The sequence below is a fragment of the Catharus ustulatus genome, chromosome 15 (assembly GCF_009819885.2).
Source record: "Catharus ustulatus isolate bCatUst1 chromosome 15, bCatUst1.pri.v2, whole genome shotgun sequence".
NCBI classification, from domain to species: domain Eukaryota; kingdom Metazoa; phylum Chordata; class Aves; order Passeriformes; family Turdidae; genus Catharus; species Catharus ustulatus.
The window spans coordinates 780,207-804,321 of NC_046235.1; the positions used below are offsets into that span (position 1 = coordinate 780,207).

The 24,115-nt window shown below is 53.8% G+C and overlaps 1 protein-coding gene and 1 non-coding gene across 2 annotated transcripts; both read right to left on the bottom strand.

The window, feature by feature from the left end:
* Window positions 1-340: 340 nt before the first annotated feature.
* On the bottom strand, window positions 341-20,317 carry HSPA9 (heat shock protein family A (Hsp70) member 9). The gene is made up of 17 exons (XM_033073089.1): window positions 20,281-20,317; window positions 18,980-19,038; window positions 17,398-17,485; window positions 17,132-17,313; window positions 16,372-16,496; window positions 15,828-15,901; window positions 15,636-15,742; window positions 14,812-14,974; window positions 14,117-14,209; window positions 12,319-12,528; window positions 9,478-9,705; window positions 8,611-8,715; window positions 7,391-7,508; window positions 5,205-5,299; window positions 3,609-3,701; window positions 1,870-2,010; window positions 341-1,101 (listed from the first exon to the last, which is right to left on the bottom strand). The coding sequence occupies exons 3-17, from the start codon at window positions 17,416-17,418 to the stop codon at window positions 1,042-1,044; spliced, it is 1,815 nt and encodes a 604-aa protein (XP_032928980.1). The 5' UTR covers window positions 17,419-17,485; window positions 18,980-19,038; window positions 20,281-20,317; the 3' UTR covers window positions 341-1,041.
* Window positions 8,050-8,118, bottom strand: LOC117003629. Its single transcript, XR_004419521.1, has one exon. It is a non-coding gene; the product is annotated as a small nucleolar RNA SNORD63 (small nucleolar RNA).
* Window positions 20,318-24,115: the final 3,798 nt, after the last annotated feature.

Here is a 24,115-nt window from a genome sequence, read left to right on the forward strand (position 1 = left end):
TCCAGTTGTAGAGACACAGAGACGGGGAAAAGGAGACAGACGCATTATACACCTGGCCTGGAAGGCTGGGCTCCTGGCAGTTTGTAAGGCTAAGCCCAAGCACAATATGCTCAAGGGTAAAGTCCCACTGCTACTGCAGTCACAGGACTGGGGACACCTGGTGAGAGCAGCATTGATATTCTCAGAAGAGCCCAACCTCATCCTGACACCAGAAACCTCCTTTTTGCCTGTGAATAAAGAACAAGCCCCAAAAAGTTACATCTGCTTGGCTGTAACTCTGCAGCTGTCACAGGCACTGAAAGTGCTCATGTTCTCCATCAAAGGCCAGGAGACCAGGAACTCCATGTTGGACACTTTTCTGCTTTTATTTTAAAAAAATTCAGAATGGATCCAGTAACAGTTTTATTATCAAGGAAGTTGTTTTACCATAAGCAGAGAACAGACACAGGATGGAGCAGAAGGCTCACAAGCAAAGTACTGAACTTCCACACAGCCTCTTTTTTAAGAAATAATGTTACAGCTGAGTTTGAAGTAGCCCCTTTCCTTCAGAACAAGGGTAGCAGCCTAGCTCAGGGTTAAATGGTCTCTAGAAATGTGTCCAGCCTTACCCTACTGCTCACAGGCCTGCACCTGCTCCCAGCTCCTCAGGGAGGGACCATGCAGGCTTTTTCTCCTCCCCATTCCCAGACAGCTTCCATCTCCACCCTCCAATTTCATGACATGGTTTCCAAGCTCAGATCTCGGGTTTACTACACCATTGTGTCAAGTATTAAATGATCAGCCAGACCCCAGGTGCTCAGGGGAACACACCAGGGCCAAACTCCTAACTTTGTCTGGTATGAATTAACTTTCTTCAAGTGACAATTTATCTAGTAGACACATCACTAAGTTTATACATTGAAGAATTTTATATATAGAATACTGCAAAAACACAGTAAGTCTGAATTCTGCCCCTTGCTGCTCAGGAAGGTCCCTTCTCTCCCAAGCATCAAGAAAATCAACCTCTTCATCATTCTCTCGTCAAGGCAAGACAGAGACTCCTTATTGCTTCTCTTCCTTCTGATCTCCTGCACTTCCAGAGCCCTCTCTCTCCGAGGCCATCTGTGAACAAACAGGTTTATTACTTGTGGTAACAACCAATTGCTCCTGGCCATTTTTCCCTGGCTGGCAGCTCAGGTCAGCCCCAGCCTGGAGAACCCTCGTGCAGTGAAGGAGCAATGTCCACTGAGAAGGGAAGTCATCTCTGCCTGAGCTCTGAGAGGGAGCAAACCATCTTCCCATGACTCCCTTTCCCAGGGGATGTAACAGGCTGACACTGCAGCACTGAGGGCTTGGTCTGCCATCAGGAAAGCAGCTGGCCCCAGGAAGGACAGCTCAGCACCAAGGTCACACCTGGCACTGTGCCACTGCTGTGCCAGGACAGCTCCCTGCACAGGCCAGCACACTTCTCCACTGGGAAGGAGGTGGAGAAAAGCTCAATGGCCTTTACTGTGGCTTTAAGCACACTGACAGGAATTCTGTTGTACAATCACCCTGAAGTAAGTTCAGGAGTTAGTTCATTCCTTCAGGCACTCCATGCACTGAGGGGAAAGCCCTGACCTTGCTCTTCTGCATGCTCCTTACCAGGAGCTCTCCCTTTCCCATGGAATAACAAACACCCAGCCTGTAAGCATGGCCAGGATTTCAGGCCTTCAACTCTCCCTGACCTTCCACATCTGCCTCTGAGCTGCAGAGCTGCACAGAGGCTCAGCAGCACCTCCCACCCAAGAGCTCCTGAACTCCTCCCAGCCCAGCTCTCACCTGCAGTTCAGTGTTCTGACTGCCCCCTCCCCATCTGAGCAGCTGAAAGTGAACTGGCCATGCACCCACCTTCTTGTATGCCATCTCAAAGAGCTTCAGGGAAGCCTGCTGCAGGCTGGTTGCTGCCTGCCTGATGTTCTCTCCTGTTTCACTATCTTTACGAGCCAGAAGTTCTCTCATTTTAGCGATTTCTTCCTTTAATTTGTTGCACTGCAAAAAAGACACAAAGGTGAAATGCTGCACTCGGTTCATTGTTAATCTCCATCCTGTCATTTCACCACCTGCTGGCCACAGCAAAACTCCCTTTTGTGCCAGAAGCCATGAAGTGAAGCCTCAAAATGAGTCTGCAGGGCCTAGGACTGTGCCCAGTTCCCAGTGGGCACCTGTCCACTCCACTGCCGCATCCCAGTTGGCATTAATGAGCCCTGTTTGCTGTCTGGGCAGAGGTGCCAAGGACAGAGCCTTGCAGGGCCTGACAGCTGGCCAAGGCTGTGCTCTGTGCCTGGCACAGCTCACCTGGCACAGCCACGCCAGGGCAGGGCACAGCAAGCCGGTCCCATGGAGCTGAAGGTGAGCAGGGCTCAGTCCCTGTGCTGCCCATGGAGCAGCAGCTCAGAGCAGAGCATGCAGCCATCTGCCAGCCCCTGCCAGGCTGGCACTGCCTCCTTCCCTGCTGGGGAGGGCTCCTGGGCACAGCTCCTGTCACAGACAGGACAGGGAATGACAGCCACCAGCAGCACCCAGCCAGCACAGGCTGCCCCCCACCACCAGGGAATCACGGGGAGCAGTCCCTGCAGGGAACTGGGATTTAGATTCTGTGCTCCTCAGAGAGGAAACTCTTTTATCTCACAGAATTCCAAACAAAGAGACAGCCAGTATCACAGAATCCCAGAATGGTTTGGGTGGGAAGGGACCCATTCCACCCCCTGCCATGGCCACTTAACCAAGTTGTTCCAACCCTACCCAACCTGGTCTTGGACACTGCCAGGGATCCAGGGGTGTGCCTGCCCTCACAGGGAGGAATTCCTGCCCAATATCCATCCATCCCTGCCCTCTGGCAGTTTAAAACCCCTGTCCCTTGTCCTGTCCCCATCTGCTGGCACAGAAACAGTCTTTAACTGACCACAGGCTGCTACCAACAAACTGCAATTGAGTTCCCTCAGACCCCTCAGAGTCCCCAGGAGCCCTTCAATTCTGCTTCCCAGAGCTGTTGAACTGGTAATTGGGCACACTCTTCTTATCTGGGCTTTTGAAATTCACAATGCAGTGCCTTAGAGTAGTGTGAAAAGCACTCTAGGATATTAACCACCCATTTCATTTCTAAGACAGAAAAGTTGGAGTTAAGTGGGCACTGATTTTTATTGCCCCGGGCTCTTGGGTGCTGTGCATGCACTGCCAGCAGAGCACAGCAGCTCTGCCTCTGTCCCTGCTAACAAGGGCAGGCACTGCCACAATCTCCAGCCTTGGAGCAAAGCCCCCCTGTGAGGAGACAGTCATTATCACAGCCCTGCAAGGCCACAGCTCTGTCAGACACCTCTGAACAGCAGCTTCCCAGCCTCAGAGACACTGACCCTGCACTTTGCAATAGGTTATTTAGCAGCCCAACCCAAACCCTGCTCTCCTGAGGATGCCTGTCCATCCTGCCCTCAGCCACACTCACCCCAGAGGGGCAGGGCTGTGCCAGCTCCACCCAGCATGGAACACAGCCAGAGCTGGAGCCCCTGGCCAGAGCCAGCTGGAGTTAGGTGGGAGTGTGAGCAATGGTTTAGTGAGGAATTTTCAGCACCCCAGGATCAGGAACCACCTACCTCATCTGCTGGCAGCTGATCCTTGAACTCTTCCATCTTGGACTCGGTGTCGTGGATGATGCCCTCAGCCATGTTCACGGCCTCCACACGTTCCTGAGAACACAGCTCATCAGGGCTGCTGCCCACACCACTGCTGGCACACACGGTGCCATTTCATGCCCCAAACTGCTGAGCTCCATTCAGGGTCTTTTTTAATGAAAAAATGCACACAAACATCTCTAGGTGCACTGTGGCCCCACAGGGGCCTGAGAGGAGCCAGTGCTAGCCAGCCCTCAGCTTTCACCCACAGTCACTCCCCTCAACTACAGGTGACCAATGCACCAGCATTGCTGGCACATGAGAAAGGACAGACACCTCAGGGACAGCATTGCACACTCTGCTCCCTGGGAAAGCAGAGAATATCCTGAATATTCAGCAACAGGAGCACTAGAGCCAACTCAAACACTGGGTGATTTGACTCATGGTCCCTTATTACAAAAACCTCCCATTTATCTATTCCTGATGCTTTCATGGCAGGAAAACAAGGACCAGAAAAGTGCAATGAGGGAATTTTGACTTGACTTGTATAACTGTAGTTTTCAAGAGAAGTGTTAGTTCAAATAACCTGATCACCTTGCTCTGTGAGCTCACTGGGCAGGGGTGAGTCCCACCTCAGGATTACAACAGAGAGGAACTTATCCAGCAATGTAAGTTACAAAGGCAGCAGGAGAGTTTTCAGTGCAGCCTCTTGAGACGCCACACCTCCCCCCACACTCCACAGCCATGATGAGGTTATTCAAACAGGTCTTTGAAGGCTCTCCAGCTAAACTACAAATGCCCATCAGCCACTGCTTGGTGGCTTTAGAGGTTCTGAGGCCAGGCAGTGCTGCTTCCTGGGGATTTATTCCAAGCCTTCTTCCCTTCAGTCCTCTGATCCCTTCCCTACTGGGTAAGATTTATAGCACTGCCTGGACACCTGAGAGGTTCCTGCAGACTGAAGGACACAAAGTGCATCATGTACATTCCGTGTGCCAGTTCCAGCAATCACTAAACAGGCTGGTGCCACATCCCAGAGTCAGCCTGTGCTGTGTCTGCTTAAAAATCAATGCTCTATATTTAGTTGCATAATTCATTATTACTACCCTCATTAAACCAATTAGTTCCAACCATTAATCCTCTGTGTATCACAGGTTCAGTCATTCCTCCATGGCAAGCCCAGTCTTTCCTCAAGAGTTCAGTGAGGATTTCCATCACCTCCTCCTGGCCAGCACTGCTCACATGGACACAGCACTGCAGGGGCCAAGGGGGACAGTGGAGAGCAGTGATGACAAAAGCCCTCAGCAGAGCTGTTTGCAGGAGCAGCATGCAGTTGGGTTTGCTCATTGCTGTGCTGCCTCATGGCCCAGGATCTCCTCAGGAAGCACTAAAGTGCGGTCACACAGGGAGAGGCACCCAACCCCAAACACCTCCCTGCAGCCCTGGAGGGTCAACTGTGTAAGGAAAGGAGCAGATGGCTGGGTAAGAGGTGACAGACAGCCCAGAGCCCCCAGGGCTGGGCCCAGCTCAGAGTGGTGGCAGCAGCAGGGCTGTGCTCCCTGCAGGTGCCAGCCCCGTTACCTTTCTCCGCCTGTCCTCCTCCGCGTACTTCTCCGCGTTCTTCACCATGTTCTCAATCTCATCCTTGCTGAGGCCGCCAGAGGACTGGATAACAACTGCAGCACAGAGAAGCATGAATAAAGATCTGCTCTCACCTTGGAGGAGAGCACTATTCCCCAGCCTAACAGCAGCCTTGCTCACAGACTCTGTGCCCAGGGAGGCCCCGTGGGCAGGACAAACACTGTGGCTCTTCCAAGAGCCACCGATGCTGCTGGCCACTCATCTCCTGGATCTGAAAATCCCTGCTCTGCCACACACTCCCTGCCTGCTGGTCTGCAAGATACTCTGGCCAGTCTTCAGTTAATCCTCCTGGAAAGTGAGGGTGTACCAAAGTCCCCAAACAAAGGAACAACCCAGATTAGAACCTCAAAACTGAAAAAAGTCAGAATAAAACCCCTCAAACAAAACCAACCCTCCAGCAAAAACCCAGCCAACAGAAAGATCCCAAGAGAAGGAATGGTTTCACCAAATATTCCTTTCCCTGTCAGAAAGCAGCCCAGGCTTGGTGGCAGGGCAAAACAACATTCCCCACCCAGCTCCTCACATACCCTTAGTAAGGAAATGGAGCATGACTATGGCAAGCTCTTACACATCCCCTGCCTTGGTCTTTTCCCTCTATTAGTGTTAAAGTCATAGTCTAGATTCAGGCTTTACTGCAGGAATTATCCTGGATATCTCAATGCCCATAAAAGTGCATGCTAAAATCACCATTTAAAGCAACTTTCTGTGGAATATTTGTCAATGGTACAAAACTCTGTATGAAGACACACACAGAAGTGGGGATGAGCAATTCAGCTTTGTAATTAGGACCACATCTACCTACAGGTAGGCAGCTAAAAGAAATTCTGGTTGCCTGTCTCCAGAAACAGCAGAAGGCTGCTACACATCCAAGACCTCCAAGGAAATCCAAGTAACAAGCAGAGTGGTTTTGGTGCTAAACTGCTACCAAAAAGCCAAGCAGTGAGATTAAAAAGAGCACACATCTTGCAGTTGTGCATAGTTAATATTTCTGCTAACTGGAGCATTTCACTGCTCAGGGGTTCACTCCAAGAAACAGCTGAAGGGCAGCACAGAGGCTTCCACTTACAAGGGAGAAGAGAGTTTTCTTTCTATCAGGGGAATCTGTAAATCCTTCAGATTAATCTCCTGAACCCACTACAGAGCTTTAGAAACTGTCAACTGTGCCATTAATTACCCCAGCACACAGGGCCCAACATTTCACTGCTCCAAGAGCAGAATACACTGACAGCTTGAACTCCCTGAGCCTCCTGCCAGCTGGAGACACTTCCAGCCTAAGCAGAAGAAAACGAACAAGGTGGTTACAGGGAAAACCTGCTGCTTCAAAATATCCCAACCTCCAGCCCTTTCTAATGGAATAATTACAAACAAACAGCCCTGGCACAGGGTTGACCTGCTCAGCTGTACACGACACACCCTGGAGTCAGATCTTGCTGATTTGATTCTCCTTTAAAAGCTGGCACCTTTATGCAGCCAGGCTCACAGACAGCAACCCCTGTGTGTTTCCAGAGGAACAGCACTCCCAGCAGCCCAGCTCAAAGACAACTCACACAGTGCTGCATTCCCAAACCCCAATTTCTGTCCCCTCAGGGTGACACAGGGCACACGTTCTGCCTCAAACATCCCTGTGCCAGAGCATGGCCCAGCAACACCAGTGAGCCCAGCTGTGTGCCCAACACCTGGGCACTGGGGACACGGCTGATCCATGCAGGAAAACCCAGCAAACAGCTGCACTTGTTGCTGCAATTACTCCAGGTGGCAACACCAAGGCAGGACTGCCCCACAGGGCAAAACGACGTGGAATGTGTGAAATCCTGCCAGTGAGGGCTCCTTGCCACTGGCACAGGCAGGTGCTTCATCTCTGCCTGACAGGCAAGCAGAGCATCCCCTGGCAGCAGGTACTGGAGAGGGCAGAGCTGTATGCTCACAGAAGCTTTACTGCCCCAGAACAAACCCACCCTCCTTTCCAGGGGACACAGGCTCAATGACTTCAGCTGCAACAGGCTGAAGGGGCAGGGGTGACCCAAGCACGGAGCAACACACTCCATCCCCATGGGACACCACCAGGAGCACACTGCATTCCCTGAGGCAGCCAGTGTCCCCTCCCTGCCCCTGTCCCAGGCACTCACTCTGCTGCTCCCGCCCGGTGCCCTTGTCCTTGGCTGACACGTGCACGATGCCGTTGGCGTCGATGTCGAAGGTGACCTCGATCTGGGGCACTCCCCGCGGCGCCGGAGGGATCCCCACCTGGGCAAGGACAGGGGTGCCAGCAGCTCCCACGGGGACAGAGCTCAGGGCACCTCACCCTGGGCACCTGACCCTGCATGAACCACTAACCACCCTGCAGAGCTGAGTGCTCCTGGACCTGCTGGGCACTGGTGACCTGACACACCTAACAGGATACAGGATTCTGGCCCAGACAAGGTGCACAGAAAGCACAAGAGAGAACCCCAGGTTTGGTTCCAAGGTGCTACAGGTTCTGCTTTATTGCTACACAAGCCCCTCCTCCATAGCTGTGGCAGGATGCTCTATTTCCTCAGTTCTGGACACAGATCTCACTGGCCACCTCTGAGGAACCATTTTAAGACAGTGAGAGGCAGTGCAGCTTTCTCTGAGAGTACAAAAAAAGGCAAAGCCCTTCCTTTCTGCAAGGCTCTTCCTAGGCCATCCCACAAGCTCAAACAGTTTAACAGTGCCAAACTTTGCCAGTAGTGACCAAACCCATTTTGCTGCCCATGTGGGCAGCCCTGCTGTGCTGCAGCACATCTGTTCCCCAGGGAGCAGGGTGTGGGCTCAGTTCACAAAGTCTCCACACAATTCTTCAGAATGATGTGTTGACAGTTTAACATCATGGCACACACACTGCAATCCCCACCAGGCACAAACAAAACACCCTGGGCTACCTCGGCTCACAATGACTCTGCACCAGGGTCTCACTAGGCTGGAAAGGGCTCCCCTGGGGACTGCAGAAATCCTGGAGCTGCTCCAGCTCCCATCTTTGCTACAGCAGAAGAGAGGCCAGCATTCACATTATCTGCTAGTACTGGTACTGCAGTGTGTTTTTATACCCAGAGAGCCTTTCCTGGTGGCCAGGCCCTAAAGCTGCAGTAGCCCCAGTGGTACAGGGAGTGTTCAGAAACTCTGAGCTCCATCTTCAATGCCAGCTGGTCCTCAGCCACAGAAAGGCTGTCCCAGGGCCAGGCTGTGCCTCTGGAGGCTGCTTTTGTACTACAAAGGGGTCAAATGTCTTCTACAACATGGCTCCTTCAGGGGGCAGCTGGAATGGAGAAGGCTCTAAATGTCTCCAAGAAGGTCAAGTCTAAGGTCAGGAACAGAGAAGCCAACATACCAATGTGAACTGGCCAAGCAGTTTGTTGTCACTGGCCATCTCTCTCTCTCCCTGGCACACTTTGATCTCCACTTGTGTTTGCCCATCAGCAGCTGTAGAAAACACCTATGGAAAAGGAACAGGAAATTACTGTATAGCTGATGAGAACACAAACATCTGTACTGACAAACTGACTGAACAAGGAATAAAAGGAAGCTGCTTGGAAGAGAAAAGCATGAAATGCTTGTTGCTCTCATGTTCCTCTGACAGAACTCCAGGGCATCAAGGCTCACTGTTACCTTGTCCTGTGTGCACCTGGGGACACAAATTGGCCATCCACAGCAGCAGCAGGTTCCAGGGCAGCCAGCACACCCCAGAACATCTCCCCTGAGGCAACAGAGTCCAGCCCATGCCCCAGGCAGCTCAGGTGTTATCACAGAGCACACAGCAGCAGGCCCAGGCAGGGCCAAGGGAAGGAAAGGATCACAGCCAAGCCTCCAGGACATGACCATGTAGAGGAAAGATAAACCCTCCTGAGGCACCCAGCCAAGCAGGGCCCTCTCCCACAGGCATGGTGCTCAGTCCCTGAAGGGTTCCACACAATCCTTCAGAAGGATGTGCAAACTGATATCATGACACACACACTCAAACAGCCCTCAGCAGGCCACAAACACCCTGGCACACCCTGACATCATTAACACAACTGCCCTCCCCTCCTGGGCACACCAATAACCAGAGATACTCAGTGGCTGACATTCAAGCTGATTTCTCCACTGCTTCTCTTGTCAGATGATGAGGCAAAACCATCTGCTAGGATGTTCTGGGTGCCCTTTCCTGAGCTGTCTGAGAGCACCAGCGAAGTCCCACCCATCCAGAGCCAACTCTTACCTGGCTCTTCTTGGTGGGGATGGTGGTATTCCTGTTGATGAGCTTTGTGAAGACCCCTCCCAGGGTCTCAATGCCCAGGGAGAGGGGAGTCACATCCAGCAGCAGCACATCTGTCACATCCCCAGCCAGCACCCCACCTTGGATAGCTGCTCCCATGGCCACAGCCTCATCAGGATTGACTGCTTTGCTGGGAGCACGGCCAAACAATTCCTGCACAGTCTGCTGCACCTGAGAGGAGACACAGCACAGCTCAGCCATGGGGGAACACCACAGACAGCCCCAACAGCCTTGGCTCAGCTCCCTGTCCTTCTGCTGCTGCTATGGAACCCTGAGACACAAACACTGAGTCCCTGCTCCCTCAGTCCCATCCTGCTGCACAGCACGGGATGTCCTCAGCCCTGGCAGCCTGTTCTCCAGAGCTCAGTGTGCCAGCCCCCAGCAGAGCCCTCACACAGCCCAGCCACATTCCCAGGGGATCATCCCAGCCTTATCTGGGAGTCAAGGACTGCTCCCTGGGAACTGAGCAGGACACAGCTGCCAAGGACAGCACAGCTGTGCAGGAGCACAGGGAAGGTAAAAATCCAGCAGCACAGTCCATGTTGTTTGTGTGCACTAAAGGGAAAAAAGGAATGGTGTGAAGAACAGTATTTTCCTGTTTATTTTGTGGGCTGTTTCAGTAGAGATATGCTCTGTCAGCACTCTGAGCTCTGCTGCCAGCTCTGCCCTGCTCAGCCCATTCCCAAGGACTGTGCTCATGATCCCAACACATTTCCTGCTGAAGCATGCACACAGGGATGCACTGAGGCTCTGCCCCAGAGCACAGCTCAGAGCTGCCCCCTGTGCCCTAGCAGGCTGTGGGGTTCCTCTCCATACATGTGTGGGGCACAGCAGCAGAAGGGATCCCACACAGCTGAGTGGGATGTGCCTGGAGAATTGCTGGAAGCAAACACCCAACTGTGCACTGCAGCCAGGGGACACCTGCCCAGAGTGCTCATTACAGAGGAGGATGTGTGTGAGCATGCCATTAAATGTAAGCCTTTCCCTCTGGAGGTGTGTTCTACAGTACAAAACAATACTTGTAACCACCCACAGTCCATCTCCTGGAGCACTGGTCATGGGAGAGCTCCAGAGAAGCCTCACTCCCTCCTAGCAGGGAAAGGGAGCAGAACAAGGTACCCAAGAGAAGGTTTGGCTGTGTACAACACACTGGCACCAATTCCAGAGGTAAAGCTGTAACTACAGGCACTGGGAAAGCATTCTGTCAGCTCACAGCCTCACATGTTGGGGGTTATGAGGAGAAGGAAAAATAAAAATCAATATTTAAGTTCTGTCTTGCACCCCTTAAGGATACATAATGTTTCAGGAAAAGGTTTTGTGTTTGTCATCACTTTATACCTAGGAAATCACACCGTTTTTCCTTTATCCAGCTGCAACAACAAGGATTTTGGGAACATACAGCAGAGTTACTCCACCTCAGCTTTGGCCAGAGCAGGAGCTTCTGTTTATCTTGCTGCTCTGGCTCCCCTGTCTGGGTGACCTTCTGCTCATGCCAGTATCACCTCTAGCCACCAGGCTCATCAATACAGGGAGGAAAATCCCTCCCACCAAACCCCAAATCAACCCAAGCAGGACCATGTACACACCTACTGTCCTACAGGGGACCTACAAATCAACAAATAGAATGATCCCTCTGGAGTGAGATTCTGGTGCTCCCTGCAGGCCAGGTCGTACCCTTGGAGGGAGCACTGAACATCCCTGTTCAGCTCTGGGAGGGAGGAGCAGCAGCAGGCATGGCTGGAGCAGGAGCAGCAACGCACCTGCAGACAGCACTTATCTGCACAAGTGTGCATGTCAGCACAGCAGGCTTTAAAGTCACCTGCTGAGCTTAGCTCCACAGAATAAGGGCCACGCTTTAGATAAGGAGTGTCTGGAAGAACCAGGTAAATGGGGCTGCCACCAGCATCCTGCTCTGACTACACACAACCAGCAGGTACCAGAGGGGTTCTGCTGCTGCAGGTTCTCCACAGCTGGAAATCCTGGTAATGCCTTGGGAGGCACAGACTGCTCCAGGTGGCTGTCACTGAAATCTGAAATGCACTTTTACCACAGAGCCCACAAGAGAAAATGCCCTGTACATCCAGCACTGCTGCTTGTGTGCAGTGCACACCACATGCCAGGCTGCACTTTCACCTCCCAGTATGTCCCCCTTGCCTCTGAACTCAGCTCCAGCCCCAGCTGAGCTCCCATGGGATCCTCACCCTGAGTGTGCTCTGAGCACTCCCAGCTCCTGGGTTCTGATCAAATCCAGCCAGCTCCCATGGGATCCTCACCCTGAGTGTGCTCTGAGCACTCCCAGCTCCTGGGTTCTGATCAACCCAGCAGATTCCATGGGATCCTCACCCTGAGTGTGCTCTGAGCACTCCCAGCTCCTGGGTTCTGATCAGACCCAGCAGATTCCATGGGATCCTCACCCTGAGTGTGCTCTGAGCACTCCCAGCTCCTGGGTTCTGATCAAATCCAGCCAGCTCCCATGGGATCCTCACCCTGAGTGTGCTCTGAGCACTCCCAGCTCCTGGGTTCTGATCAAATCCAGCCAGCTCCCATGGGATCCTCACCCTGAGTGTGCTCTGAGCACTCCCAGCTCCTGGGTTCTGATCAAATCCAGCCAGCTCCCATGGGATCCTCACCCTGAGTGTGCTCTGAGCACTCCCAGCTCCTGGGTTCTGAGCACTCCCATGGGACCCTCACCCTGAGTGTGCTCTGAGCACTCCCATCTCCTGGGCTCTGATCAGACCCAGCCAGCACAGGGCAGCAGTGCCAGCCCTGCCCCTGAGCTCATACCTTTGGCATTCTGGTCATGCCACCGACCAGGATGACTTCCCCAATGTCACTCTTGCTGACTTCAGCATCCTGCATGGCTTTCTGGCAGGGGGCCACTGTCCTCTTGATCAGGTCAGCCACGATGCCCTCGAACTGCGCCCGGCTCAGCTTCATGTTCAGGTGCTTTGGTCCAGAGGCGTCCATGGTCAGGTAGGGCAGGTTGATGTCAGTCTGTGGCAAGGAAACAGGCTCAGGGAAAGGCAGGAATGGGCTTCACATAAGCTTACAGCTTCTGCTTGGCCTGCACTGAGCCATCTGCATGGCTGCTCAGCCTCCAGCCCAGTTTAAGGGGCAGCAGGTACACTTTTGTGTTTGACATCACAGAAAGAAGACAATAATTTTGTTCCACACCTCATGGTTACAACTGTTAAACCCCAATTTTAATAGTATGTTACTTCAAGGTCTTTCACTGCTGGGGAAAACAATTTGTCACAGCCAGAAGGTGAGAGCAGAAACATTGGAGGTGACAACCTTAGTGCTGCTCCTGCAGCACCACCCAGGAGAAAGAAAACACAACCCATCTGCAGAGTTCCAGAGATTCTGCCTGAACTGACTCACACCAGGTAAACTCCTTGAAGGTATTTCCTTCCCTCCTGGCTCTTCTCTAAATGCCAACAGCTCATGTTCAACAACTCTGCTGCCATTTAACACAAAGTTAATTAGAGCAAGGGACCATAATCCCCACTTCTAATGGTTCTTGGCCACATGCTGGATTTTTAAAGCAAATCTTATACTGAAAGCATCTGATTCAAGTGCTGAGTCATGCTGACATCAAAAGACACTACAGTTCCAAAGCAATTAAAACATTAGTGCTTTAAGCTCTAGACATCAAGTTCACACAAGAATTAAAGCCATGCTGCTGACTAGAGGGGTGGACTCACTTTATACACAGCATGGTCAAAAGTATTAGGGGAAAACAGGACCAAAGGCAAGTTGTTCTCACTTCACTGCTAAAGAGTTAAGGAATTCAGCCTTTCCTGGTCTGAACAAATTGCATTTGCCAGCTCTGGAGCTCATAAAACAGAGCTTGCAATGTCTCTGGCAGAACTATGCAGCCATTGTGACTGCCCTCAGCTCCTTGCTAGGAGCTCCCTACTGGCCAGCAAAAAGACCACCATCAGATAAAATTAAAGATGCTTATTCAGAACCCAGAACTTGGCAGAGTCCCCATTTCAATTACTATATAATTGACCTTAATTTCACTTAGCCAGGACGATTACACTCCAAACTTGCTGCTTCTCCACTTCCTTATTCAGTAATGAATAAGACATGCTTGACTGCATTAATATACAAAGCTGATGGAAAAAAAGGAGGGAGGGTGGCTGCTGCCCATTGTCCAGCCACCTCATCTATAGGCAAAGAAGTCAAGATTCTGTATAGGAATTACTACACAATTAGCTGTTTCAGTGGAGTGAGTCAGCAGCAAGGTTTTGGAACTCCTGCACAGAGCTGTAAGTGGTTCCAGTAAGCCAGCAGCCACTGGCTGAATTCCCTGATGCCCACCACACCTCTGAAGTGCAGAACAGGTTGGGAAAGTCACCACTCCCTGCAAGATCAGAAGGGGTGGTGCCAGAAAAAGGGCAAAACCCAGCAGCCACCAAGTCAGCTTCCAGCAGCTCCCTACGGTCTGAAAGCTCACAGCTGCTGTGCCACTGAGTTACACAGAAGAAAAAACAGTGTCAGAGCTTGGCAATCAAAGCCAGTGCAGAACCCAGGGTCTCCCAGTGCTGCAGTGGATGCTCTGGACCCAGGCACGTACCTGCACAGATGATGAGAGCTCACACTTGGCTTTCTCTGATGCTTCTCTCACCCTCTGAAGGGCCATGTTGTCCTTAGTCAGGTCAACTCCTGTCTGAGGGACAGAAACAGGGTTTAGCAGACTCCCAGCACCTGCTCAGAGTCCCTCCCTGCACTTCACCTTCTCAGAGCTCAACTGAAAAGCTATTTCTGGAGCAGACTGCCAGGAGCACTGTGCTGCTCTGTCCCTGCTGGCAGGGGCAGTCAGCATTTCCTATCTGCCCTCCCTGCTCTGCAGGTATCACAGTGAATTACAGACTGAGCCCTGGCAAGGCTGCTGCAGCACACACTGACAGGACTGAATTAGCAAAGGAGCTGGAATTACACTGCAGTTTCCTCCCAGCAACCCTTGTTTGCATCTGTCCTGTCACATTCAACTGCACCACAGATGTTTACTTTTAAAAGTAAGCAGACCGTGTATAGGACAGTCCTGCTACACAGAGAAAAATGGCAGTTCTGCTATTCTGTGTCTTCCAGGAAAGGAATATTTCACTTCAAGAAAGCAAGCCAGGCTAAAGAGTGTCCAACCCTCTTAAATTCCAGCTGTGCCAGAGGTGACAAACCAACTCCTAAGAATTTAAGAGAATTCTCATTCTTCTACAAAGTGAGGTTGAAAAGCAGTGTAACACAGGGCTGTGCTCTCAAGAGACACCTTACCTCTCTCTTGAACTCTTTCACAATATACTGTAACAAAGCCTGGTCAAAATCTTCTCCACCCAAGAAAGTGTCACCGTTGGTGGACTTCACCTCAAAGACTCCCTTCTGGATTTCCAGCACAGAGATATCAAAAGTGCCACCACCCAGGTCATAGACAGCAATGCTGCAGGGAGAGAGCAGGACAAGGTTACCTTCCCTCAGAGGTGAGTGGCTCAGAGCTCCTGCTGCTCCAGAGCGCACAATCTCAGTGTCCATCCCCCTGAGCACTCAGTCCATGTGGGGGTCCCTGAACATGTGCTGCACAAAGCCTGACCTCGCCCCTTTTACAGACAGGGGCAGCTCCTGCCTCTGCAAAACATTCTCCCATCCAACGACAAGAGCAGGGACACCAGAACTATGATGAAATGGTTTTGTTTCCCAGCATTATCACTACCTCAGAAAAACAACGTAAAACAAAGAGTCTGCACTTCTGTAACCAGCCCTGACAGGGACAGAGGGGTGAATGCAAGCAGGGGAGCTGCAAGCCAGGACAGCTGGCACAGCTGGGGACACCCAGCTGTCCTCAGCCACACCCTCCCCTGCCACCTGTGGGTAAGGAAATTAAATTGACACTCAGGTTGGATAATTAAGCTGTAGCTGCAAGTTATGAACTCGCTCTTTAACAAGGTTGGCTGGCACAGAACAGAGGTGACATTACTGAGCTCTCACTCACAGCTCTGAGTCCACCTTGGCAGAACTCCAAGGAGTCCTCTAAAGCCCAGCAAGCAGGGGAGGCAAATCCCAGCAGGTTTATCTCCCAGGCTGGGTTATGCACAGGCACTTACACTTTGTCTTCAGACTTGTCCAGCCCATAGGCCAGTGCAGCTGCTGTGGGCTCATTGATCACCCTCAGCACGTTCAAGCCAGCGATCTGCCCAGCATCTTTGGTAGCCTGAGGAGGGAAGGGGAGAGTGCTGACTGCTGAGAGAAGCTGAAGGCAATTTATGAGCCCCCAAACCTCCCAGCTTGATGAGTACCTGTCTCTGAGAATCGTTGAAATAGGCAGGGACTGTGATCACAGCGTTCTTTGCTGCGTGTCCCAGGTAATTCTCTGGAAGAAAAGGGAGACAAAACAGAAGTTTTTTTCCCCTTGTAAGAACACCAAGTTATCACTCACAGAATCACAGAATGGGTAGGAAGGGAGCAGCTGAGCAGAAACAAAGCCACTCCAAGCCTGGCTGCCCCAGCTTGTGCTCAGCAGCAGCCAGGGAGGCACAAGGACTGCCTCTCCCAAGGAAACGGAGCACCCCCTTCTGAGTGAGTGTGAATTCAATTAAAATCAGAATCAACTCAGCAGCAACCAATTCTGCTACAAGTATCTTTTTAAGTAAAGCACTGATATCTGGCCAAAGGATCCAAGACTGAGGCAGGCACTGATCTTCCTAGAGGCTTTCTAGGATCCCACCCTGCTCCTTTCCCTAGCCCCGCTCTGTGAGGGCCGGGTCCCAAGTAAGTGCTGTTCTAGCAGCAGCACTGCCATGTACAAAGCACAGGGACAGCAAAGAGCAAAGCTGCACCCACCTGCAGTCTCTTTCATCTTCATGAGGACAAAGGCACCGATCTGGCTGGGGGAATAGAGCTTCCCATGTGCCTCCACCCAGGCGTCCCCGTTGGAGGCATGGACAATCTTAAATGGGACGTTCTTACTGAAACACAGAACTCACACTCAGTCCCTGCAGCAGCACAAACCCCTGACCAGCACTATCAGCAGCTGAACATGTGCAAGTTCTAACCAAAGAACACTGAACTCACCAGAAGCAGCCCTAGAGTCCCAGAAGTACCAATTACAGATTGCTGCTGCCAACACTTATTCAATACAGATGATGTACATATAGCAAACTGTGTTTGAGACAAGTCAGAAAACTAGGTGTTTAAGGTCTGAAGAGAATTAAGTCAGCACTCATGCCTGTGCACCAGCCCTGCAGAGAGCTTACACACAGCACTGTTCTCTGCTGCTTTAACCAGACCCCTCATTTAACCCCAGGCCCGAGGGTACAATCACACAGCTTTGATTGCAAACTCCCTCCAGAACTAGAGAAGTCTGCACTGCAAGCACCAGCAAGCCTTCCCCTCCTTCTCTGGAAGCCCCAGTGTGATGAGCAATGAATGGGGCTGAACACAGCCTGCTCTCAGCAATGTGCTCACACCATTCCTGCTCTGTAACGAGCACTGTGGGCAGGCTCCTCCCGCAGTTTCCCCGAGCAGGGCAGCGTTCGAGGCAGCCCAGGCCGTGCCACCCCGCCCTGTGGCAATGCTGGCAGTGTCACTGTGCCTCACTCACATGTCCTTCTTCACTTCGGGGTCGTCGAAGCGGCGGCCGATGAGGCGCTTGGTGGCGTAGAAGGTGTTGTGGGGGTTGGTGACCGCCTGGCGCTTGGCTGGCATCCCCACCAGGCGCTCGCCCTCGGCCGTGAACGCCACCACGGACGGCGTGGTGCGGGCTCCCTCCGAGTTCTCCAGCACCTGGGACAGCAGCAGCTGTGACACCAGCACAGGGAGCTCGGGGACACGGGGACAGCCCGTGTGTGACGCTCCTGCTGCACTCACCTTGGCCTGCTTCCCCTCCATGACGGCCACGCACGAGTTGGTGGTACCCAGGTCAATGCCAATCACGGCGCCTTTGATTGCTTCGGAGCTGCAGGGAACATCAGGGCAAAGTCAAACCACCACAGAGGAAACAACTGCACAGCAAGGAGATGTTCAGTCCCAAAGACACCACAGAGTGATTTTCCACTCAGTGTGGAAGCAAATCCAGGCTGGATCCTGACCTAAGGTGTTCTCTGACTCTTACACTGCAGTTTAAGCTTGTGCCTCTGTTCTGAACCAGAGCACTTACAGGTAAACTCTCACTTGTAAAAATAAGCATATGAAATATTATCCTTCACCAGAATATCTTTACTACATACACACATTTCCATCTTCTCAACAACCCTTAGGAGTTTGGTGTAAAATAAGTCACAACTAACTTTGTCCCTACAGACAGGAGTTGTTTTGGGTCACTTTTGATCACCCAATCCCATACTGGTTTGAGCTGGAAGGGACCTGAAATCCCACCCAGTGCCACCCCTGCCATGGCAGGGATACCTTCCCCTGTCCCAATGTCCAACCTGGCTTTGGGTACTGCCAGGGATCCAGGGGCAGCCACAGCTGCTCTGGGCAACCCTGGTGTTCAAACTTGTTCGAAAACATTCACCTGGAGTTAAAACACTAATAAATAAATTGTATTTGTTTATTTCTCATTGCTTAATATGGGGAGAAGAACACAGAGTGATAAATCACTTGGCCCATGCAGGGTACTCTGGGCCAGAGCCAAAGCAAACCACCTTCCTGATCCTCAGGAGCAACATGTGAATTTAATCCTGAAAAATGGGAGTGGATCTCACAAAAGACAAATCTGAACTCCCTCCTACCCTCTAGGAGGAGTGCATTACCCCTTCTGAGGCTCAGAGAATCCCTGAACCACAGCTTTGCTCACAAAGCCATGTTCTGGGATGGAGAAGGCATTCTGCAGCAGAGCAGGACTGTGCTGATCTCCAGGAATGTCACCTTCTCTGTGCCCAAGCTGCCACGGGCTCTAACTGCAGCTCCAACAACAGAGCAGTGAGCTTGGAACATTCAGCTGGACCAGACAGAGCCAGCTTTCCCAACACAAACACATTTCCCAGCCCATGGCCTGAATCAGCATCAGCCACAAACAAACTGTCCCTTCTCCCATTATCCTGCAACAAGGAAAATGAGTGATTCAAACACTTTTGAAATGAACTTTATCTGCAGGAGAATGGATCCAGGCATCAATCATTTCATGTCAGTGTAAAACAATTTGTTCCAATCAGTGTTTGGGTTAGTTTTTGTTTTGGTTGGTTTTTAATCAAACAATCTCAGCAATCCACACTTTGTGGGGACTGCTGGTGGTGGGAGCAGCAGAGAACAGCAAATTCTCAAAGGTCCCCTAGAGAGAAACAGGAGATAAAGAAACAGCCTTAGAAAAGTTACAGGCAGAGGCTGCAGTTTTATTCTGCTGGCTTGGCTCTGTTACCCAGCCCCTGGTTCCAATAATCAGTTCTGCTATCAGGAAGACAGTAAATATAAACTCCAAGAGCCAAACACGACCACCCTGAGGAACACTTACGCATATTTCCTGCTGCATGCTGCTCTGAGAACATTCTGGCTGAGGCCATTCCAAAATGTCTGTAAAACAGAGACATTCTAATGAGAATTTAGTTTAAAACATCAAGAGGTCTTCAAAGCTTTCAGAGGCAATGTGTGCCCTATTACAGTGTACCCTCTTAAAAAACTTAACTGCAAAGGAATCAAGAACTTGAGCAAGACTCAGACTGAGATTATCAACCCCCCACCCCAAGGACTGCACTGATTAATCTGCCATAATCCTGATTTCTATGACCAGAACCAAAGTATTTCCTCCACACACAATAATTTATGAGCATGTTACCAGGCAAAAGACATCTCAGTAAATCAACACTGAACCTTCAGCATTCCACGAGCAGCAGCAGATAAACATTAACCCCATTTCTCAGAGCTTTGTGCCTGGTCAGCAACAAATGCCCCATGCATCCCTGGAGAAACCTGCAGCTCAGATTTTGCTGCATAACTCCAGCTACGCCCCAGCTTGCTCTGCACGTGCAAAGCAGCATCCCAGAGAACTCAGAAGTGTCACCCCTCTTTCTGATTAAGGACGAACTTCTAACCGGTATCTTAGTGCAAAACGGGACCGAGCCATGGCTATCTGATATTTACAGACGTGAGGCCCAGGTACAGCGCGTGGCTCAGGCTGCGACACAGCAGAGCAGCAGGGCCAGCACAGCGCGGGGGATTTGGGGTCCCCGCCTGTCCCTAAATCGCCTCCACAGTCACTCTCACACAGTCGGTGAGGAACCGAGCGGCCTTACTGCAAAACCTCCTGAACAGAAAACAGACTCAGGCACGTAAAACAGCTTCCTGTAAGCCCCACGGAACCGCATCAGCCTTCTCCTAATAAAATCCAAGCACTGAGGGGCCGCGGCCCAGGCCAGGGCTCGCTCGCGGGCAGCGCCTTTGGCCGCTCGCTGTGCCCCGGGCCTCAGGGCTCGCGCTGCCCTCCCCCGCGTCCCTGAACGCTCCGGGCCTCAGGGCCCACCGTGCCCTAGCCTCTGTGCAACCCCGGGACGCTCCAGGCCTCAGGGCCCGCGGCGCCCTCCCGTTCTGTGCGCCCGGGACGCTCCGGGCCTCAGGGCCCGCGGTGCCCTCCCGCTCTGTGTGCCCCGGGACGCTCCAGGCCTCAGGGGCCCGCGGTGCCCTCCCGCTCTGTGTGCCCCGGGACGCTCTGGGCCTCAGGGCCCGCGGTGCCCTCCCGCTCTGTGTGCCCGGGACGCTCCGGGCCTCAGGGCCCGCGGCGTCCCCGGGTCGCGGCCCCCGGCCCCTCCCGGCGCTGACCTGCGCGGGGCGCGCGGGAGGCGCGGGCGCGGCGCGCGGCAGCAGCAGCGGCAGGCGGCTCGCGCTCCAGCATGGCGGCGGCGGTGAACGGGCGCGCGGGGCCGCGGCTCTTCTGGAAACCTCCACCCACGTGGGCCACGGGGGGCCGAGCAGCGCCGCAGGACCCCCGCTGCGGGCTGTCTCCAATGATGCCTGATCGGGCCCCTCGCTTTCGGCGCGCCGCCCGGACTCCGCCAGAGGCGGCGCAGCTGCACGCTGGCTTCCCGTCACCGACACAAGAGCTCGCTGTGCCGGCTGGCGCACGCCGCAAGAGACACGGGAAGCGAAGCGCGACGGCGCACACCGGCGCGGTGTCGGCCAGCCCGGGTCCTGCGGCGGCCGCGCACTCAAGGTCGGACAGGATAAAGCGCAGGCAATTGCAGCTGCCTTGCGTCAGGGCCGTGGGCCGCGCATGCGCAGCTCAGCGAGGCGCTGCCTGCCCCGAGGCTCCGGGGCCGCCCCGCCCCTCCTGCGCATGCGCCGTTCAGCGCAGGGCCGTCATTGCCGGAGGGCCGTTCTTGTGCTGGGACATTAGCCATAAAAAACCTCCAGCGCAGCTCCTAAAGCCCTGCGGGCCACTGCCCTACCGCTCGCAGCAGGGTTAGAAAGGGCTGTAGTGCAGCTGCACTTGGAAAAAATACCTGTGAGGGTTGAAACTGATACTTGCTCAGCCGCAGAGGAGAAGCAGGACTTTAAATCAAATCAAGTAGTTCAGAATTCCACGATGTTCGCAGCCTGAATCCAAACCCAGCACTGAGCCAGCTCCCAGTCAAATGCAGAACAGCAGAAGCGCTCAGACAGCTCTTTGGGGAAATCCTAATTTATTTAACACCTATGCTGATGGATGTCACGGCTCTCCTATGACAGTGAACACCAGCCTGGGGCCTGGGGCTGTCTCGGCTGAGCCTCCTGGAGCCCACGCAGCCTGCATGGTGTCCTGGGCACGTCTGTGCCCCCGGGCCGGGGCTGTCCCCCTGGGCTGGGGCTGTCTCCTGGGCCGGGGCTGTCCCTGGCTGGCTCAAGCACAGCATCCTGGCAGCCCTGTGCTGGACCCTGGTGGCTGCAGGACACTCGTTGTTCCTGGCAATGCTTCTCTGGCTGCAGCCAGGCTCCCATTTCTGCTTCCCGGCTTTCCCTGGCCGTGCCAAGGCTCCGGGCCGCGCCGGTGCTGCCGATGCCCGTGGGATGTTGTTGATGTCGAGGGGAGCAGGAAGAGCTGTGCAGGCGTTCCTGGGTGCCCGTGAGCTGGAAGGGCTTCCTGAGAGGCTGGGAGGGATCGAGGCCTCCAGGAACGACTCTGGGAGGGAGGCAGGAGCTTGGAGTGAAGGCTGGCTCTGGGCAGGCGGAGGGTGTTGAAGGGCTGAGGGCTCTCGGCAGGAATGGCCGCTCTAGGAAGCTGCTGGCAGGGCCATGGGGTCTCAGCCCCGGGGAGCTGCTCCAAGGGAGGGAGGCAGTCGGCAGCAGGGAGGGTCTTTGAGGCCATCACAGGCCGTGGAGGCTCCTGCAGTGCTGGATCTGTGACGGCCCGAGCTTCTGGCAGAGATGGTCAGTGTGTGAGGGAATCTCCTGGAAGGGCTGGAGGCTGTGCCAGGGATGGGCAGCGTGGCTGGGAGCACCCTCCTGGAGGGATGGAGGCGCCTGGAGCAGTGGGATGAGGCACAGCAGGGCAGGTGGCCTGGCTTGCCCAGCTGCTGCAGCTGTGCCCAGAGCGCCTGCCCCACCCTGGAATAAAGCAGAGCCCAAGGCCCAGGTGGAGCCCAGAGCAGGAGCAGCAGCCCCTGCAGGTCCTTGGCCATGCTCAGGCAGGGCCGCGGCCGCAGGGGCTGCTCAGGGAACTCGTGGGAGCATCTGGACCCTTCTGAGGGGTCGTGCTGGGCCTGGGGGCCATGGGAGCTCCTGTGTGGGCTCCTGAGCTCCTGTGTGGGCTCCTGGCCTTGAGCCCAGGTTGCTCGTGTGGCTACTGAGTGGCAGTGCCCGGTGGCCAATGGCCCAGCACGCAGCCACGGTGGCCAGCAGCAGGGTGAGTGCAGCCAGCAGGACACACATCGCTCATGGCTCTGCCATCGAACTGCACTGGGGCTGTGGGGCTGCCCAGGGATGGCCAAGGGATGTCACTGTGCTGGGGCCACCACAGCAGGTGACAGCACAGCCTGGCCCCGCCTGCCTCAGGGCCAGCAGGACTGGCTCAGCCCTGAGCGGGCTCATGGCCAGCCAAGGCCTGGCAGTGAGAAGGGGAGCCCAGGCTGTGGCACTGAAGCATTCCCCGGAGCAAGGGGCACATCAGGAAGAGGCCTGGGGCCACCAGTGCTCACCCCATGGCTCCCAGGACGCTGTGGCAGCCTCTGCTCTGTGCCTGAGAAGATCCTGCAGACACATACTGGAATTCAAAATGCTAGAAATTCTCAGAACACAGCCTGGAAATCAAAATCTAGAAAAGAACACAGGATTTGACCTGAGGCCTTGGGAAAAGCTTCCCACCTTAGGTGCTAAAAACAGGAATGTAGATTTAAAGCTTAGAGCAGAGACATGTCAAGTAAAGCAGAGAAATTTTTACCTATAGAGTTTAAGATATAGAAGGAATAAAAGTAATTGCAAAGGTGACAAAATGTCTTGGAATAGTTCTGTGTGTCAGAACAGGTTTGGTTGAGAAAGGTCACACTGTAATTAGATCAAATTTCTTAGTATTGAATAAAAAATAAATATCTTTATCGGCAGTGTTTTATTAGTTAATAAATCCTTAAATACCTTAAAAGACAGTGCCTAGACCGGGAGCTCTCCCCACAACCTTCCCTTTTCCAGGCTGAGCAGATCTAGCTCGCTCAACCTGTCTGCACAGCAGAGCTGCTCCCCTTGGCAACCTGGTGGCCTCCTCTGGCCTCGCTCCCCCAGTTCCATGTCCTGATGTTGGGGACAGCAGAACTGTAATTAATCCTGCTTCAGGTCTGGCCCTGCCAGGGCAGGATCCATGTCCAGCCAGTCAGTCCCAGTGCTGGAACTGGCTTCCAACAGCCTGAGCTCACCCTTGGCACCTCTGCTGCTGTGAGCCCAGTCCTGCAGTGTGGGTGCCCGTGCCAGCCTCTGCGTGGCCAGGCAGGGGCAGCAGGCGGCTGTGCTAGAGCTGCTGGCAGCCTGCTGGAGTGCCAGCCGGGAGAGTGACAGCTTCCTCAGGCACTGCCACCTCCCCGCTCCCGGCACGCATGGGGACGCAGAGCAGGAGCGCTGCTGTCCTCGTCCTGCGGGGGAGCAGGGCCAGGGCCCCTCAGAGCCCCCGGCTGAGGCAGGAGCAGCTCACACAGCTGCCCACCAAGCACCAGGCAGAGGTTTCAGCGGCCTCCAGAGGGAATAAAAAGAGGAGTAAAAGGAAATGCAGTTCTGAAGGTCACAGAGTGCCCCTGTGATGCTTCTCAGTGAGATGTGACCCACAGTGGCCCCGGGCACAGCGCGTTGGGGTGTGAGTACATAAAGAGTGTCCGTGCTCCAGGAGGGCAAAAGGGCAGCACACACCTTCAGCTCCACTCCAGTGCAACAAGTTCTGGTTCTCCCCCCACTGCCCAGGGGACAGGCTGGCCTGAAGGTCACCGAGCTGTGCCATGCTGGGAAGGCTGGCAGGGCCCACTCGTGGGCAGGGGAAAGCCCTGGGGACACAAACGTCCCTCTGCTCCCTGCTGGCCTGGCTGGATCCATCTCCCTGGCCCATGGAGGCTTTCCAGCACAGCCCAGCCCAGCCCCCTGCTCTGCTGCAGTCTCACTCTCTCATCCACTCTCTCACATACCCTGCAGCACCCCAGCACCAACC